The sequence below is a fragment of the Carassius auratus genome, unplaced genomic scaffold (genome assembly GCF_003368295.1).
Source record: "Carassius auratus strain Wakin unplaced genomic scaffold, ASM336829v1 scaf_tig00034732, whole genome shotgun sequence".
Lineage (NCBI taxonomy): Eukaryota > Metazoa > Chordata > Actinopteri > Cypriniformes > Cyprinidae > Carassius > Carassius auratus.
Genome location: NW_020526173.1, coordinates 160,978 through 178,813, shown reverse-complemented (window position 1 = coordinate 178,813; position 17,836 = coordinate 160,978). Strand labels below are relative to the sequence as shown.

The window sequence follows — 17,836 nt, the reverse complement described above, 5'->3', positions numbered from 1 at the left end:
TGCTGCTCTCGTTAAATTTCAGCCTCGGGATCTGATTCTGGATCATAAATAAGCGGCTGAATCTGACTGTAAGCTATGGTTTGTTTTGGATGATGGTTTTTCCCTCACGGTAATGTCACAGCTTCCACATGCTCTCAACGCAAAAGCCTACTGGCACTCGTGATTCTTTAGCTCTGCCCACCGTCACGCCTCCAGCCGGTCGTGTTTTTCCGGGAAAAATCGGTACAGACTATCTTTCTCTTATGAATATAATAAAACTAAAGACTTTTTGGAGTTATGAAGGATGCAGTACTACTCTATAGGTACTCAAGATTAACAGGATATTGAGTGAAAACGAGCATTTTTTTTACCCAGCCCTACTAATATATATATATATATCTCAACACATTCTTGCTATAAAGGTAACTTATATAGATCAGTAATTCTAATATGTGAATAGTAAAGGTCGCACAGAAAGATCCTAGTTTCGTAAGAACTGTATGTATTATCTGTTTAATGGATCTAACCCTCTAGAGTTGATTAACGCGTTATGAGTCATTTTCTCCTGATAACGCCCAAAAAAGTTGGGGATTCGGTGCCTTGCTCAAGGGCACCTAAGTCGTGGTATTGAGGGTGGAGAAAACACTGTACATGTACTCCCCCCACCCACAATTCCTGCCGACCCAGGACTCGAACTCACAACCTTACAATTGGGAGTCCGACTCTCTAACCATTAGGCCACAACTTCCCAGGCCTTTGTCTTCTCAGGTGTAAATCACAATGATATTCATGATAGTTAACGTCTACTCACATATGACTTTTACCAACAAAAAGTGTCTTAGAAAATTTCAATCAATATATTGTTTTCTGTGAGTGAGTAAACAAGATGATCTCACATAATTTAGAAAGAGAAATTCTAGGCTACAAGCTCCAGTTCTCAAAAGTCCCGGGAACCAATGTTCTGTATGTGTTTTATGGCCTTATACAAGCGATTTAACATTTTTAGTTTTTCACTAGCCACACATGACAGTTTTTTTTTCTCATAAACACAATCATGTACATACATGCTGCTCACATATTATTATAGCCCAGTTTGTGCTGATTACAGTGAGATTAGACTTTACCCATTTAGATATTTATAAGAAAATGAAAATAGCACAAATGTCAGGGCATGACAAAACTTCTCCAGGCCCCAAAAATACCCTTAGACTCCAGAGGGTTAATGTGTTACAATATAAAATTATTTGTAAAAAGTACAGCATGATTGTAACGTTATTTCAACAATTAAAAATTAAACTGCAGACTAACATTAGCCCGTTTAATCGCCTAGAGCTGCCCATCGCGAGATATCACGTTTGAATTCTAAACACGTCAGGTAGGTAACGTTAAACATGTTTAAATTCATATGTGTAAACTGCGCTAAGTGGAACAATTGAAGCAAATAGAAGGTAATTGAAGTAACGTTATATAGAAGTTAATACAAGTAAACACTTACCTCAAGGGCTCTCTGTGGATCCTCGTCTATGAAACTGTCAGAAAAACGCCTGCAATGAAATTATATGTAAACATACATACATACACATACATACATATACAAAAAAAGAACGTTTTTTACTAAAAAAAAAACTAAAATACCAACCCGCTGGTTGCCATGGGTCCGCTCTCCGTACTTTCCTTTTGAAGCTCTAGAAAGTTCTGAAGGAAATAGAAACGCTAAAGGAAGTAAACACGTAGGTCTTTCAATCTACTTCCGGAATTGAGAACTATGGGAAAAGACCTGACAAAATACACAGTGCACAAGAATTCGTGGTCAAAACAGTTTGTTTAGTTATTATTTATTTATTAATTTATTCATTTTTTACAATATAGTATAATATAGCACAGTTAGTATAGTGAAACATTGGAGGGAGTAAAAAGCAAGGAGGACCCTTGTCAGAGCCAGTTGCGTCAACGGAAGTCCAAAATGCTCAATCGTCACGTTTATTTATTATTTTTTTTTTTTTAATTATTCAATTACATTCTGTAACGCCTTGTTGTTTAATAAAGGTTTATTAAAAAACTAAAAAACAAACAATTTTTTTTTTAATGCTTTGAACATTAACACAGAAAGGCATACATTATTGGGAGATTTACAAATACTCACTGAGATTACACTAAATTTTCGTTCACACCCTGTACATTATAAAACTAAATAAATGTAAGATAAAATAAATAAAGGACACTGAGGAAGTTTACAAAAGTTTTGCTTTGGGACTTTTCATTCTTTTTAACGTCTCCAAATACATTACAAATTCCTCTTTAAACACCACTAATCGTGGGGGAGTTAAGAAGAGATATGAAACAGAAGCAGGTAATGAAGAATAAACTAAGGGAGATTGGGGTGCAGGAGATCACATTGCAAGGGTTAATAACACAGTAAATAGGGCACAGAGTAGAATAGTGATTACTTTTTTAAGGGAGGCAGGTGTTTTAGGTAGGATTTGACGCATGATGCGTGTGTGGATGTTAATGTGAGTAGACAATTTGAGTGATGTGTACTTTTTAGTAGGAAAATAGAATAGATAACCTGTTATCTGACCCATACCCCGGAGCAGAAAGGGGCTGTAAAACCAATTAGCTGGATGCCACCAACCGTTAAATATGAAAAGAAGAAGATACACTGTAAAAAATGATTTTTTTGAACTTGTAAATAAAGATAGCATCAGTTAAGTACATTTTACAAACAAATAGGCTATTATTTTGTCTTTTTACTTAAAAATATCATTTTTAATTTAATAAGCTACTTGAGGTTTCATTTTTATTTATTTTACTTAAATACATAAGTAAATTCAAATGGAACTGCCTAGGCAGAAATGAAAGTTAAAACTTATAGTATATTTTACTTGTTGGAACCTTTTGTTATGTTAACAAGGATTATTTAAGTAAATATCAAAGTTATGATCCCATATTTCCCATCAAGCAATGGAGCATGAATAATTAAAAATGTACACTGTTTTATGGTTGTTTTTGTTGTTAGTTGTTTATTTTAGTTGCTGTTTGTTTTAGTAACATACTGTTTTGTGACACCTGGAGTTTATTTTCTATTCAAAATGACCCATTGATACTCAAACACTATTCACTGATTATTACCGTCAATGTGTGTGGTGTACCAAGTATTGAGGTCTCTGTATTCAGGTGGTTATTAATTTTATTGAGTGGGCATATTATCTTAAAATGATAACAGCCTGTCTACATGCTTACTTGCATGTTTGCAAGTGAACCAAATGCTTAATAGCACAGTGATTTACCAGTGTTAAAGTTGTTAAAGTAAATTGCATAAACTCACAGATTTTAATAAATTCAATGGTTGAGTTTTACTTAAAATATATGAGTGCAAAATATGTTAAAGTAGTAAATTTTTACACTTTTTTCAGTAATAAGCATTAGGCTACACAATGTAAAATTTACAAACAAAGAGTCAACAAAATTAACTGGGAATTTCCAAGTAAACTTAACTTAAAAATGTCCAATTAAACCTACTAATAATTATGTTTAGGCTTTTGTAAATTTACTAGAATTTTCTGAGTGCAAAAACGTAGCAAGCTTTTTTCAAGTAATTCCTACTCCACATTTTTTACAGTGTAGCGAGAACCGTGATTATTAACCGTTTTATATGTCAAGTATGGTTTTATTCATAGACATCATAGCTGTGTCCCAAAGTTGAGTGTACAAACTACGAAGGCAGGTCTCTGAAGTGCACGAATTGCGTGAGATGCTCCGCCTTTGCTGGATTTCCTAATTCCGCTCCCAGAGGTTCCCGATTAGCGCTCTGTCGCTCAGCAACGGTACGAGAGGAGCACTGACAAAATGGGCAATCCTAAAAAATGTTTTATTATTATTAAATGCGTGTAGAAGATAACAGCAAAACACTCAAAAATACTCCAGAGACCCTCAGTCCAGACTAAGTTCCTTCAGTCTTTCTGTCCAGATTAAGTGCCAAATCCTTAAACACAGCCACTGTTCTCATAGCTTTTAAGTATTTAGATAACTCAATAGACTCAAAGTACATCTTCATTTCATGCTTAAATCTAAAAAAAAAAGAGGATTGCATTTAGAAAATGTGCATTTGTGAATGTAAAATTTAGCTAACAGAAAAATAAGGTTTATAAAATAAATATCACTTTTCTTTTAACCTTCATGAAAACCAAAAATGACATTTCTATATGTTAATTCAAAGTTAGTGTAATTAGACATGGTCGGGGCACTACAAGTCCCATCAGCCCCTAGTGCTATATAACGAAGTAGCAAATTTTTTTTTTAACATTTTGTCAAAATACAATTTTAAGACGTAAACCAAGTTGAATCAATATACATCTTCATAAATCTGATCTTAACAAGAAAAAAATAAAAGACAGGAAAATATCTGAAATAAAATAAAAAAAATAAAAAAAATAAAAAACACACAATTGAAAAACACTTAGGGGTCTGCATTAAAGTTAAAATAATGAAATAATTTGATTATTTTGTTTAATTTGTTGTTCTTTTTTTAAAAATTTCTGTAAAAAAAGGTCTGTAATTCTGAAATTGTAAAAGGAGGATTTGCTTCCTTGCCAAATCATTTTGTGCAGATAATATTTAGCTAAAATAATAATTAAGTTAATTACATATTTTTCATTGGCTGATAAATTTGGCTCAGTGACTATAAAAAGTATTTCAAATTTACTTAGAGAAATATTCTTTTTTATCTTTTGGGAAATAAATCTTTGTAAATGGGACCAAAAGGAAGCTGCAATGGGACAATCAACAAAAACATGCTCAATGGTTTCTCCTTCACAGCCACAGAATGTACAAAAGTTACACACAGTTGGAAAAAAATACAGATGTTTGCTTTTGAAGGGTAATATCTGTGAACAATTTTGAATAAAACTTCTTTGATTTTATTTACAACAATATAGGGTAGCAGGAAGATTATGTTCCATAATTTCTTGTCCAGTAAAGTCCATCTGTGTTTACATATAGGAGTACTGGCAAGATCAAGTATGTTTTTCAGATCTATTATCTGTGAGTGGAATGCCAGAAATAGTAGGAGAATCGACTGTTACAGATAGAGAAGTATCTGTCTGTATGCTCTCCGCTAAAGAAACAATACTAACAGGAATAGATTTAATCACCATTTTAAATTCTTCTTGAGATGTATCAATACCATATTTTTCCATGAAGTGCTCACAAGAATAAAATTCATTTTTTGTATTTAGCAGATTGTTTACTGTATACAGATTACTTATAAACCAATTATTCAGAAAGAGTGTTTTATTTTTGTGAAGTATATATGCATTGTTCTAAAGAATACAGTTGTGAGGGGAGAAATTGTGTTTAAAGATAAGATTCCAACATAACAAGGTTTGTTTATGAAAATTGCTTAATTTCACAGGGAGTTTTCCTACCGAAAAAGGATATATCAATAGAAAGTTAAGACCACCAATAGTTTCAAATAAGCTGTTTGGAATAATATTCCACATACTGTTTGGACACTTGAGGAATCTTTTAACCCAGTTGATTTTTATAATTTGGTTAAATGAAGTAAATGTCAGTACATTCAGAACACCTTCAGCCAGAGGGTTTGAAAGAACAGACCTTTTAACCTTGTCAGGCTTATTCTTCCATTTAAATTTGAAGAGAATTTTATCTAATTGGGAACAAGTGGATTTTGGAACATCTAGAGATGAGAAAATATAAGCTGCTCTTGACATTCCTTCTGCCTTACTTAACAGAACTCTGCCATATATGGATAGATCTCTGGCAGACCAACAATTAAATTTGGTTTTGATGGTCTGAGTCACCGGGAGCATATTTAGGTCCAGAGTTTCTCTACGATTTCTCGATATTTTAATACCAAGATAAGTTATAGTGTTTTTGAGCGGGATATTACATATTTCAGATTGGCTGCTGTTTTTTAGGGGATAAGGCCATCATTTCCAGGTGATTTGTTGAGTTTAAGATGTTTTATTCCCCATTTTATTTCCTCGATAGATAACAATTCATCACATTCCTCTCTGAAGGTGGTGCTTGCTTTCTTGACATCTACAAGTGAATTAAAAATGACAGATGACTCAGTACATATGTCCATCTTGTGAAGATTAGCATAATATACGGACACAAACTTGGATATAGTATTATAATCTTCTGTTATGGAACTTCCTACTTTTAGTTTAGTTAACAAACTTCTTTCCATATTTCTTTTTTCAATGCCAAAAAAATATTTGCTGTTTTTCTCTCCTTCTTCAAACCATTTTAGTCTTGATCGTATAAATGCCCCTTTAGCTTTTTCCTTATACATTTCATCCAATTCTGTTTGAAAGCAGTCTAACTGCAAAGATTGTTCATTATCTGTTGAATTCAGAATGATGTCTGAGATACCTTTGATTAAAAATTATATTCTTGCTCTTTTTCTTTTAGTTAAGTCCTTGCTGAAACTAATGGCATATTTTTTGATCTCATATTTTAGCAATTCCCATTGTTTCCCATATTCATCTACAGAGACTGCTAGTTCCCAATGTTGTTTTATAAGTTTTTTTATAGATTCTGTAAAGTTTTTATTATTTAACAAAGCATTGTTAAATTTCCAATAAATGAATTTGTTTATTTTATTTTGTTGTAACCAATTTAATTTGAGAAAAATTGTTCTATGATCTGTCATTATAGTAGGACAAATTTTAACTTCTGTGACTTGTTTCTCTATTTCATTAGAGATCAGCCAAAAGTCGATTCGAGAGCAGCGTGACAGATCATTGTTGTTCCATGTATATTGCCTCTCTGTTGGATTGCGGTGTCTCCATATGTCTACTAAGTTTAATCTTGTACAAAATTTGGTAAGACAGTTTTCTCTATCTCTAGCTCTAGAAGGGTGTCTATCCAGGTCCTGAGACCATGCCATATTAAAGTCCCCTCCCAAAATAACCTTGGCTGAAGGGTATTTGTAGGTGAGGGAATTAATAATATTTTCAACCTCCTCTAATAAGTGACAGCTTATTAAGTCAGTGTTATATCCATAAATGTTCCCTAGTAAAACAAAATTGGTTTGTATTTCCAAGATCAAAAATATAGTGTCCTTTATCATCAATTCTTTTGTCCAAAACCTTTCCATTGAATTTGTCCTTTAGAATAGTAACTCATGCAGATCTATTAGACCCAGGAGAAAACCAACTTTCCTTCCCTCATTGCTTTTTCCAAAATGTTTCATCCTCTGGGCAAGAATGACTCTCTTGAAGAAATACAAAATCTGCCTTTGCCTCCTTACAAAATAAGAAAAACGCTTTTCTTTTTACAATATTGTTAACAGATACCAAAATTAAATCCAGAAAAAAAACTTATATATAAAACTATCACAATATTATCTCAAAGACGCCAACCCTATAAAATGACTCCTGTATTGAGTATGTATTTTACATTTGGACATAGCAAAATAATAACAATACAGTATATTAACAGTTTTGAAAAATTGTTCATCACATATTAACCGTATGAACGTTAAGTGTTAAGTAACATTTAGGACATTCATTTCTATCAAAGTGAACACAGTCAAAAATAACAATTAGAACAAGAATGAATTCTGCCAACTTGCATTAATATAGCCTAGTTCTTTTATTCCCAAATATCTCTTGTTCATCAGTGCGGGTGAGATATGGGGGTAAGAGAGCAAAAGCATCATCATAAACGGCAGTTAGGATTTAGCTTTCAGACACATGTCGAATCTCCTTACCATCTATGTAACCTTTAACACCTATAAGTGTGCCTTGCTCCCGTTCTTGCATGCTCTTTCAATAACTGGCCACAGCGCAGCTCTCTTCTCGTCTTCTTTAGTCAAGTCTTCCCCAAGACGTAGCTTTTTCTCACGTAGATAATCGTTGTTTTTGGCAGCTCTCCAGATCTCATCTCTCACTGAGCGAAAAGTGAAGAGGATGATGACACCGCGGGTTTTGCCTTCTGCTCGTCTTCCCAGCCTGTGTGCGATGTCAATTCCCTCAGCTGCTCTGGCCCCCATTTCTGGAGAAATTTTCTGACAGATCTCTGCCACTCTCTGTTTGACGTTCTCATTATCTTGCTCAGGTAACCCGTAAAGTCGCAGGCACCATCTTCGCTTGTAGCGTTCGGCGTCAGTTACACGCTCTTTCAGTGACGATATCTCCATCTGGTTCTTTTCACATTGCTTCTTAAGCGCAGCATTTTCTGATTTTATGTCGTTGATTTCTTCGTGTGCAAACTCGACAGAAACTTTGAGCTCTTTTATATCTGCTGCGTTGCTGCTTATCAGACCTGCCAGTTCATCGGCTCTATCGTTTACAGTCTTCAAGATGGTCATCTGTAACTCGTACATTGATGGCTCTGTTTGCCCGCTGTTAAGTTTCTTGGGTGCTGGGCTTTTTAGCGGGGTATCAGGAAGAGAGACAAGATTCACTTCTTCCTCTTCAGCACATCCCAGGTAGTTATGGTCGCCAAGCGATGTGTGGACAACTTTCTTTTCTTTCTTTAGTTCAGGCTTTTTTAGTTGGTGACTCATTTTCTCTTTTGCAGGTTTTGTTTGAGGCATTTGCTAGCTTGCAACTCACCGAGCAGTTTTTCTCTGAAGTTCTTTCTTTCGTGGTTAATCAAATTGACACAGTTTTAAAGTATGTCGGGTCTTTAGTTGGTATTTTGCTGAGTTGGTTTAGTGCATTTCAGGTTCTCTTAAGTGTTTGTTAAGTTTGGAGTCTGAATTTTATTAGGAGACGTCTAGTAAGTTACCGCCATCGCCGCCATCTTGCCCGCCGAATCTGGAAGTAGCGAGGTTCGTTCACTCTCTCGCTTCCTGTCCTTGATTGACTGGTGGATGAATGGATGTCACGGCACATCTAAAACTTTGATTGATGATTGATCACCTCAGAAGAAGAGTAGCAGGCGAGCAGTTATGTTAAATGCTGGCGCAGTGTTATTACGAGCTGAATATATGATACACACCGTTAAGGAGGTAGTAGTTTTATAATTTTATAAAATTGTTTTTAGGATTTGTTTTAATGATTTTATTTTATTTTGTTTTTAGTGTTTTGGCCGGATTATTGCCTGACTGATTGTTGCCTGAGTGTCCATCAAAATAACGGATGTTAAAGGTATTGCTTAATTAGAAGGGAACTTTTTAATGTTTTCTAGTATGTGCAGCAATTATTTTGAATGTTTTATTTTATTGATGTGTTTGTTGTAAAGAATTCTTTGTTGCAATTAACTTTGTTTCCCCTCACAGGGATGCACGGTTACCGTTTACTTTAGATTTAATTTTCTTTGGTTTATTTATTGTTTTTGTATTTTTATTCGATGTTTGATCATAATTGTATAAGGAAAACCTAGGCCATAAAAGGATGGTTCTATGGTGTTGACTGGTTTGTTCTACTTGCATTACCCACTGTTAATTAATTTGTTTTTCTTTCTTTTTGTATATTTCTTTTCAAACCAACAATGGCTTCTGGGTTATCCTCACTGTGTGGATGGCGGTGGTGAGGTGGCTGGGATCGTGTGGTGGTGAGAGCATTTTGAATGCCACTCTGTCTTCACGATATAGGTAACCCGTGGCTACCTGTTGGTTAATTTCCTTTTCTGTTTTGTTTCTTTTTATTATTATTTCCTTTGTGGGTATTTGCATTGACGATCTGTTACACCTCTTTTTTTAATATGTTGAATTATTTGAATAAAAATGTGCCTGTTGAGTAAAGCTGTACAACCGCCTTGCGCTTGATTACTTACCCCATGTGGGTCATTATGTTACAAGTGGCGTAGTCGGCAGGGTCCTGTTTTCTCTGGCGAAGGTGGTTGTGATGTGTTATTTTTTTTATGTATGCAATTTATTTTCAATTGTCAGTTAAGTAAACAGTAATTGTGCATGAAGAGGGGCATCACAGTCTTCGTGGGACCTTTTCACCTTTTGTTTTGAACTGTCTCCTAACATAATTTGTTAGCAGATATTAGACTACACTTCAGGGGACTTGGATTTCACCATTCTGACTGAACTGTCTTCTAAATTAATTTGTCAACAGATATGGAACAAGAAATAATAGACTTGCGGGAGCAAATACGGAACCTGCAGGCACAAAACGAACAGCTGACGAGAGAACGTCCCCCACCTAGTAGTAACCTTCCTAACCAACCGCACTCTTCTGTGTCTAATGCCAATACTTCATCTCCAGTGTCTTTTAGCAGGGTACTTTATGTCCCTCGGGAGAGGAAATGCCCACGTTTTTACGGGAACATGGACACTACTTTGAGTATTGAAGACTGGATTGAGGAGGCTGAGGTGTGTATTGAGGGCAGGGGTTGGTCTGATAAAGAAAAGGTGGTGTTTTTGCTTGACCACCTGGGGGGGAAGCCATAATGGAGATAAAACTCCGCACACCAGCTGCTAGAGAAACTCCAGAGTCTGTTTTTGATATTTTAAGAGACTTGTATGGGGGGAGACAGACATTTGTGCAATTGCAACAGAGGTTTTATGAACGAAAACAAAAAGAAGGTGAATCATTTACTGAATTTTGCTTCGTGATCAGTTTGTCGAACATGTTCGAGATGTGATGCTGAAGCGTGAATTAAAGTGATTGGTAAGGGATAAGCCAACTTCTACTCTACTAGAGGTTCGAAGTGAAGCCCTTAGGTGGGTGGAAGAGGGAAATAGGGAAGCAGTTGCTTCATATGTTCAGCCATGGTGTAACGTTACTCAAGGCAGGGTAGTTGAGTTTGAACCTAAGGTCAGATTTCAGGAGTCTACAGAGTTAAAAGATGTTAAAGAGATGTTGAGACTGCAACAAACACAAATAAGTGAACTTACCCAGCGCTTTGATAGCTTTATGTCTCAAAAGAATGAACCCTTAAACACAACTAGGCAAAATAACTCAAGACGGTGCCTTCGCTGTAATCGAGTGGGGCATATAGCCAGATATTGTCGACAACCATGGCCCATTGAGTCAAACTCTAGATCCCCTCAGGTGAACGTAAATGAGACTTCTGTAGGGGAGCCTGACAGTGTAGCACCGGCAGTTTTGAGCCAGGTTGTAGAAGGAGCTAGTGAAGCCTCACCATCACCTGTTTGCCCTACTATCTTACAGCGTCTTGTGGGCAAATGTCCGCTTGTAATTGTGCAGAGGGGGGGGGGGGGTGGAGATTTCATGTTTATTAGATACAGGGTCAATGGTGACCACTATAACTGAGTCATTTTTTGAGAAGCATTTCCGACAAATGGGAGTAGATGCACTTAAAAAATGTAGTTGGCTTCAATTAAAAGCAGCTAATGGTCTTGAGATTCCATATGTGGGATATTTTGAAACCGATGTGACTGTGCTGGGGCAAACTCTTTTAGGGCAAGGTATTTTGGTTGTAAAAGATCCTGTTGATACTTTGTTCCATCAGAGGAAAGAACTCACCCCTGGCCTTTAAGGTATGAACGTGATTGGACAGTGTTATAATGATCTGTTTGAAAAACACGCCCCATTACTATTTTCAGCTCCACAGGTCAGGCAGGCAGAGTTAGGCTGGAGAGATGCCCTGTCACAGTGCCACTGAGCAGATGGTGCCCCTTGTCCCGGATTCATTGGTTATGTGAAGGTGCAGTCTTGCCATCCTGTCCAGATTCCAGCTGGCACCATGAGGTTAGTACCTGCGCTGTGCCCTAAAAAAGTTGTACAGTGGTTTTTTAGAACCCCAGGATTTCAATGATGGGGGGCTGCCTGCTGGATTGTTAATATCACCTGCCCTGTTGCAGTGTATACAAGGGGTAGTGCATGTACCAGTAGTTAATGTTGGCACAGAACCCTTATATTTGCCACCAAGAATTAGACTAGGTAGTTTGGTTGGTGCTGAGGTTGTCATGAAGTCAGATCAAGACATTGTGTTTAAGGGAGATTTCCCATGTGATCCTAATATCGTAGAATTCCTCCTAGTCAGTTTGAGGCTGTGAAGGCACACATAAGACAATTGTTGGACAGTCACGTCATTAGGGAGAGCTGCAGCCCATATGCCTCGCCAATTGTATTGGTGCAGAAGAAGGATGGCTCTCTGAGAATGTGTGTCGATTATCGCCAGCTCAGTGTCAGAACTCGTAAGGATGCCTATCCCTTACCAAGGATAGAGGAGTCACTGGATGCCTTGACTGGAGCAAAGTGGTTTTCGACTTTAGATCTGGCTAGTGGATATAACCAGGTGCCAGTAGCTGAAGAAGATCGTCCTAAGACTGCCTTTTGCACTCCATTTGGGCTCTTTGAATTTAATAGGATGCCTTTTGGGTTGTGCAATGCCCCAAGTACTTTTCAAAGGTTAATGGAGCGAATTTTTGGGGATCAGAGTTTTCAGTCTTTATTGCTCTATTTGGATGATGTGATTGTCTTTTCAGCAACCATTGAGCAACATCTTCAGCGACTTGAGCTGGTGTTGGATCGGTTGAGACAACAGAACTTGAAGACAAAACTCAGTAAATGCTGCTTCTTTCAGCCAGATGTACGTTATTTGGGGCACGTGGTCTCTTCTACAGGGGTCTGTACAGACCCAGAGAAAATATCTGGTGTAGCTAAGTGGAATCGTCCACAAAGTCTTCAAGAACTTCGGTCCTTTCTGCGTTTTGCCAGTTACTATCGGCGGTTCATTAAAAACTTTTCATGTATTGCTGGACCCTTGAATACATTAGTGGCAGAACTGATCAGGGGACAGAAAAGTAAACGACCAAAGATTAAGCTGGGGACCAAATGGACTGACTCATGTGAAAGTGCTTTTCAGACTCTTAAAACCGCTTTAACCAATGCTCCAGTCCTTGCTTATGTTGATTTCAGTAAGCCCTTTATCTTGGATGTTGATGCAAGCCATCAAGGTTTGGGTGCAGTCTTATCTCAAGAACATGAAGGCAAATGTCGACCAGTCGCATTTGCAAGTCGAGGTCTGCGACCATCTGAACGCAACATGCAGAATTATAGTTCAATGAAGTTGGAGTTTTTGGCTCTTAAATGGGCTGTTTCAGAAAAGTTTAGGGAGTATTTGCTGGATCAGAAATGCCTGGTGTATACAGACAATAATCCACTCAGTCATTTGCGGACCGCGAAATTGGGAGCGTTGGAACAACCATGGGCTAACCAGCTTGCGGATTTCGATTTGGAAATTAGGTATAAACCTGGACGTTCTAATGTTAATGCTGATGCTCTGTCTAGAAAAAAATGCTGCATCTGTAGCTGAATTGGCTATGACTACTGTTTTACCAAAGGAACTGTATCAGTATGGTCATGATAGTCAACATGTAGTCATAAGTCAAATTTCTGCTCTCCCTCTACAGCCTAGAGAAAATCTTAGTGTTCTGCAAGAAACTGACCCCAAACGAAGTTTTATGGGGCACCTGATGGCAGATAGGCCGTTAGATATTCTGGCCATTGATTTCACATTGCTTGAACCTGCATCAAATGGACTTGAAAATGTACTGGTTATGACTGATGTATTTTCAAAATTTACACAAGCCATCCCAACTAAAGACCAAACGGCATCAACAGTGGCACGTGTTTTAGTGGAACATTGGTTCTACTTGTTTGGAGTTCCAAGACAAATTCATTAAGATCAGGGCCGGTGTTTTGAAAGTAGGCTGATCCAAGAATTATGTAGGCTGTATGGATTTTCAAAAACTCGCACCACGCCCTACCGACCACAAGGGAATGGTCAATGTGAACGTTTTAATAGAACAATGCACGACTTGCTGCGTACTTTGCCTCCAGAGGAAAAACGTCATTGGCCAGACCATCTTGCCCAGGTAGTATATGCTTACAATACCACAGATCACCAGTCTACTGGGTTTTCTCCTTATGTCCTCATGTTTGGACAAGAGCCCCATTTACCTGTTGATTTTCTTTTGGGATTGGATAACCATGTCCAGAGTGAAGTAGACTGGGTGGTGGACCATAAAGACAATTTGGAACGAATATTTTGTAAGGCCCGAGCCCGCCTTCAAAGTGCTACTGAACATAGTGCTCGATTAAATGACCTAAAGGTACGCCACGAACAACTAAGCGAAGGCCAGGTTGTGTATCAGAGAGCCCATAACATAAAAGGCAGGAATAAGATCCAGGATGCCTGGGATCCAACCCCCTATAAAGTGGTCCGGTGCCCAGATGGACATGGAGCGGTGTATGCTATTGCCCCTGCAGATGGAGGTGGTAATATTAGACATAATCACCGTTGTGAGTTGCGACCAGCTTATTCTCCCCTGAATGATCCTGGACTTTTAGATCTATTTGACCATCAGGAAACTTCAAGAGACCAAGATGAAGACATGGTAGCGGTGTCCTTAACGCCTGAGTATGCATCTGCCCAAGACCAAGTTATTAGGCCTCAACTTCCACAGGAAGATAATACCAACTTCTGTACTTCAGTAGTGGATTATGCAGAGGACCATCAGCTTCAACAACAGGAAGCTGTAGTAAGGCGTACAAGGAGAGCAAAAGCTGGATGTCATTCGAATCCATATCGTCTCCCTCGGTCAGCCTCTACTACTGAAGTCCAGCTAAACCATCAGCTTGCTCTCCCTATGACAAGGCTGTCCAGTAGTGGTTTGAATGTAATGTTCCGTCCCTGGTTGTAGTGTTGATGTAATCGACGGGACGTCGATTTAAATCTAGGGGGGTAGATTGTAATGAGATATGGTTGGGGCACTACAAGTCCCATCAGCCCCTAGTGCTATATAAGGAAGTAGCGAGGTTCGTTCACTCTCTCGCTTCCTGTCCTTGATTTACTGGTGGATGAATGGATGTCACGGCACATCTAAAACTTCAATTGATGATTGATCACCTCAGAAGAAGAGTAGCAGGCGAGCAGTTATGTTAAATGCTGGCTTAGCGTTATTACGAGCTGAATATATGATACACACCGTTAAGGAGGTAGTAGTTTTATAATTTTATAATTTTTATAGATTATATAATTTTGTTTTTAGGATTTGTTTTAATGATTTTATTTTCTTTTGTTTTTAGTGTTTTGGCCGGATTATTGCCTGACTGATTGTTGCCTGAGTGTCCATCAAAATAACGGATGTTAGAGGTATTGCTTAATTAGAAGGGAACTTTTTAATGTTTTCTAGTATGTGCAGCAGTTATTTTGAATGTTTTATTTTATTGATGTGTTTGTTGTAAAGAATTCTTTGTTGCAATTAACTGTGTTTCCCCTTACAGGGATGCACGGTTACCGTTTACTTTAGATTTAATTTTCTTTGGTTTATTTATTGTTTTTTTTGTTGGATCATAATTGTATAAGGAAAACCTAGGCCATAAAAGGATGGTTCTATGGTGTTGACTGGTTTGTTCTACTTGCATTACCCACTGTTAATTAATTTGTTTTTCTTTCTTTTTGTAGATTTCTTTTCAAACCAACAATGGCTTCTGGGTTATCCTCACTGTGTGGATGGCGGTGGTGAGGTGGCTGGGATTGTGTGGTGGTTTGGTCACTTTATTTGTGTTTCTTTCTTTTTTGTAGGTTTGCAGTGTGATTGCTGTGAGCGTTGTTGTGGTGAGAGCATTTTGAATGCCACTCTGTCTTCACGATATAGGTAACCCGTGGCTACTTGTTGGTTAATTTCCTTTTCTGTTTTGTTTCTTTTTATTTATTATTATTTCCTTTGTGGGTATTTCCATTGACGATCTGTTACACCTTTTTTTAATATGTTGAATTATTTGAATAAAAATGTGCCTGTTGAGTAAAGTTGTACAACCGCCTTGCGCTTGATTACTTACCCCATGTGGGTCATTATGTTACATTAGGATTCACATAACATTTGATAAAATCACAAATGTCACACCAAAATGTCATTGTGAAAGAGCAGTTCCAAAATAAATGTAAAGTAGTTTCAGGCTTCTCTGAGCAAAAAGAACATAGGGTATCAATGTCATTCTTAAGTCTTTTGAGAAAGCACTTATCTGGGTAAAACCTATGAATTAATTTAAAGCTAATTTCTCTCGTTTTGTTAGTTATCAGGTATTTGTGAGGTAATGGCCAAACTTTTTTCCATGGAATATCACTTACAAAACCATTCCAATAAGAAATTACATAAGGCACAGAGACAGACTCCTCCTGAAACAAGACTCGACTTTTCTTATTGTTTTTGGATTTAGATGAAGAAAAGCATTGCTTACCTACAAATGTCTTACATAGATCCACTGAGCGATAAAGAAATGGAAAAGAAAATCCTTTATAAAGCATGATTACTCCTTGTGGCACTGCATCAGCCATGATGGCAAACTCTTTTGGAGTAACAGGAATTCCATGCTTTACCAAGAACTCAGAATAATTACAAATTGAACCATTTTGATTGAAAAGTTGAGATACAAAAATAATTCCATTATTAACCCAATTATCAAAGAAAAGAGATTTATGTTTATAAAGTATCCTTATTATTCCAAATTAATAACTGGAATAATAATAACCAAATTAATAACCAAACTAATAACATTTGCCTATGAAAAAGGATAATTTAACAGGGATTTTCATTATGCTATAATTACAGGTTAATAAGAATTTTAAACCCCGTAGTTTGGAAAAAATAGCATTAGGGATCAAATTCCAGATAGATGCAGGCTTATTGATGAAGTTTTTTATCGAGTTTATTTTAAAGGTGTGGTTTAAAGTAGTAAAGCCAAGAAAGTTTAACCCCCCCCCCCCCCCTTCTCAATAGTGTTCATAAGTACAGATTTTCTGACAAAATGAGTTTTAAACTTTCATACAAAGTTGAGGAGCATGGTATCATTTTTTTAAGAACGGCGGTGTCAACACTCAAAGAAAGAGCAGCGTATGTTAACCATGACAAGCCCTCCGCTTTGACTAGTAAAATTCTTCCCTTTAACGACAGATCTCGCTGGAGCCATATATAAAGTTTTTTTCTGTGTACTCTCAATTAGTGGATTAAAATTTACAGAGCATCTTTCTAGTTCATTTTTTGTTATAATAATACCTAAATATGATACCTGATCTCTAATTTGAATATTAGAAATGTGTGACAAATTACACTCTCTGATGGACATGAGTTCACATTTTGAAAGGTTCAAGACTAAGCCTGAAGCTTTGGAGAATTGCTGGATAAATTCTAGTGCTAACGGAACTTGAGTAGCATCCTGCAAAAAAAGTGGTATCATCAGCCAGCTGACTGATGAGTATGTTTGTCAGCACTAGATATACCACGAAGACCACTAGTAGAAACATAAGATGCAAATATCTGGGAAACTAGTAAAAACAGATAAGGGGATATTGGACACCCTTGTGTAATACCATGTGACAAATAAAATCTAGGAGAAGTACTGTATTTTAATTTGATTGTACTATTACAATTATAATAAAGAGTTCTTACAGCCCTGCAAAAATACTCAACAAAACCAAACTTTTGTACAGACTTAAAAATAAAATGATGCTCTACGGAGTCAAAAGCTTGATAGAAATCCAGGAAAAGAATAAAACTAATGTGTTCCACCAAATTGCTATAATCAAATAAATCTAAAACAAATCTAATGTTATTCATTATGTGCCGGTCTCTCATAAATCCAGATTGAGTCTCATTTATAACGCTATCCAAACAATCTTTAAGTCTTTTAGCAAATATTATGGCAAAAATTTTATCATCATTGTTAAGGAGTGTGATGGGCCGCCAATTGTCCAGATTAGTAAGATCTTTCTTTGGTTTAGGAATTCGTGTGATGATACCCTGTGTTAACGTAGGAGGTAGAGCTTCTTTATCAACACTCTCTTTAAAAACATTTGTTAAAAAAGGAGAAAGTTCATTAGCAAATAATTTGTACAGCTCAGCTGTAAGTCCATCACATCCTGGGGATTTATTGTTTTTCAAGCTCTTGATTGCACTTTG

The 17,836-nt window shown here is 37.0% G+C and overlaps 1 protein-coding gene across 3 annotated transcripts in view; it reads right to left on the bottom strand.

Annotated features, from left to right (window-relative positions):
- The window catches only part of sugt1 (SGT1 homolog, MIS12 kinetochore complex assembly cochaperone), a 102,410-nt gene extending 100,653 nt beyond the window's left edge, over positions 1 to 1,757 (bottom strand). Inside the window, exons 1-2 of one of the 3 annotated variants that reach the window (XM_026253657.1) lie at positions 1,619 to 1,757; positions 1,475 to 1,523 (exon numbers count right to left, since the gene is read on the bottom strand). In XM_026253657.1, coding sequence (XP_026109442.1) covers positions 1,475 to 1,523; positions 1,619 to 1,632 — 63 coding nt within the window. In that variant the 5' untranslated portion in view covers positions 1,633 to 1,757. The remainder of the gene's footprint in view (positions 1 to 1,474; positions 1,524 to 1,618) is intronic. The other 2 variants (XM_026253660.1, XM_026253658.1) reach the window with 2 other exon arrangements.
- Positions 1,758 to 17,836: the final 16,079 nt, after the last annotated feature.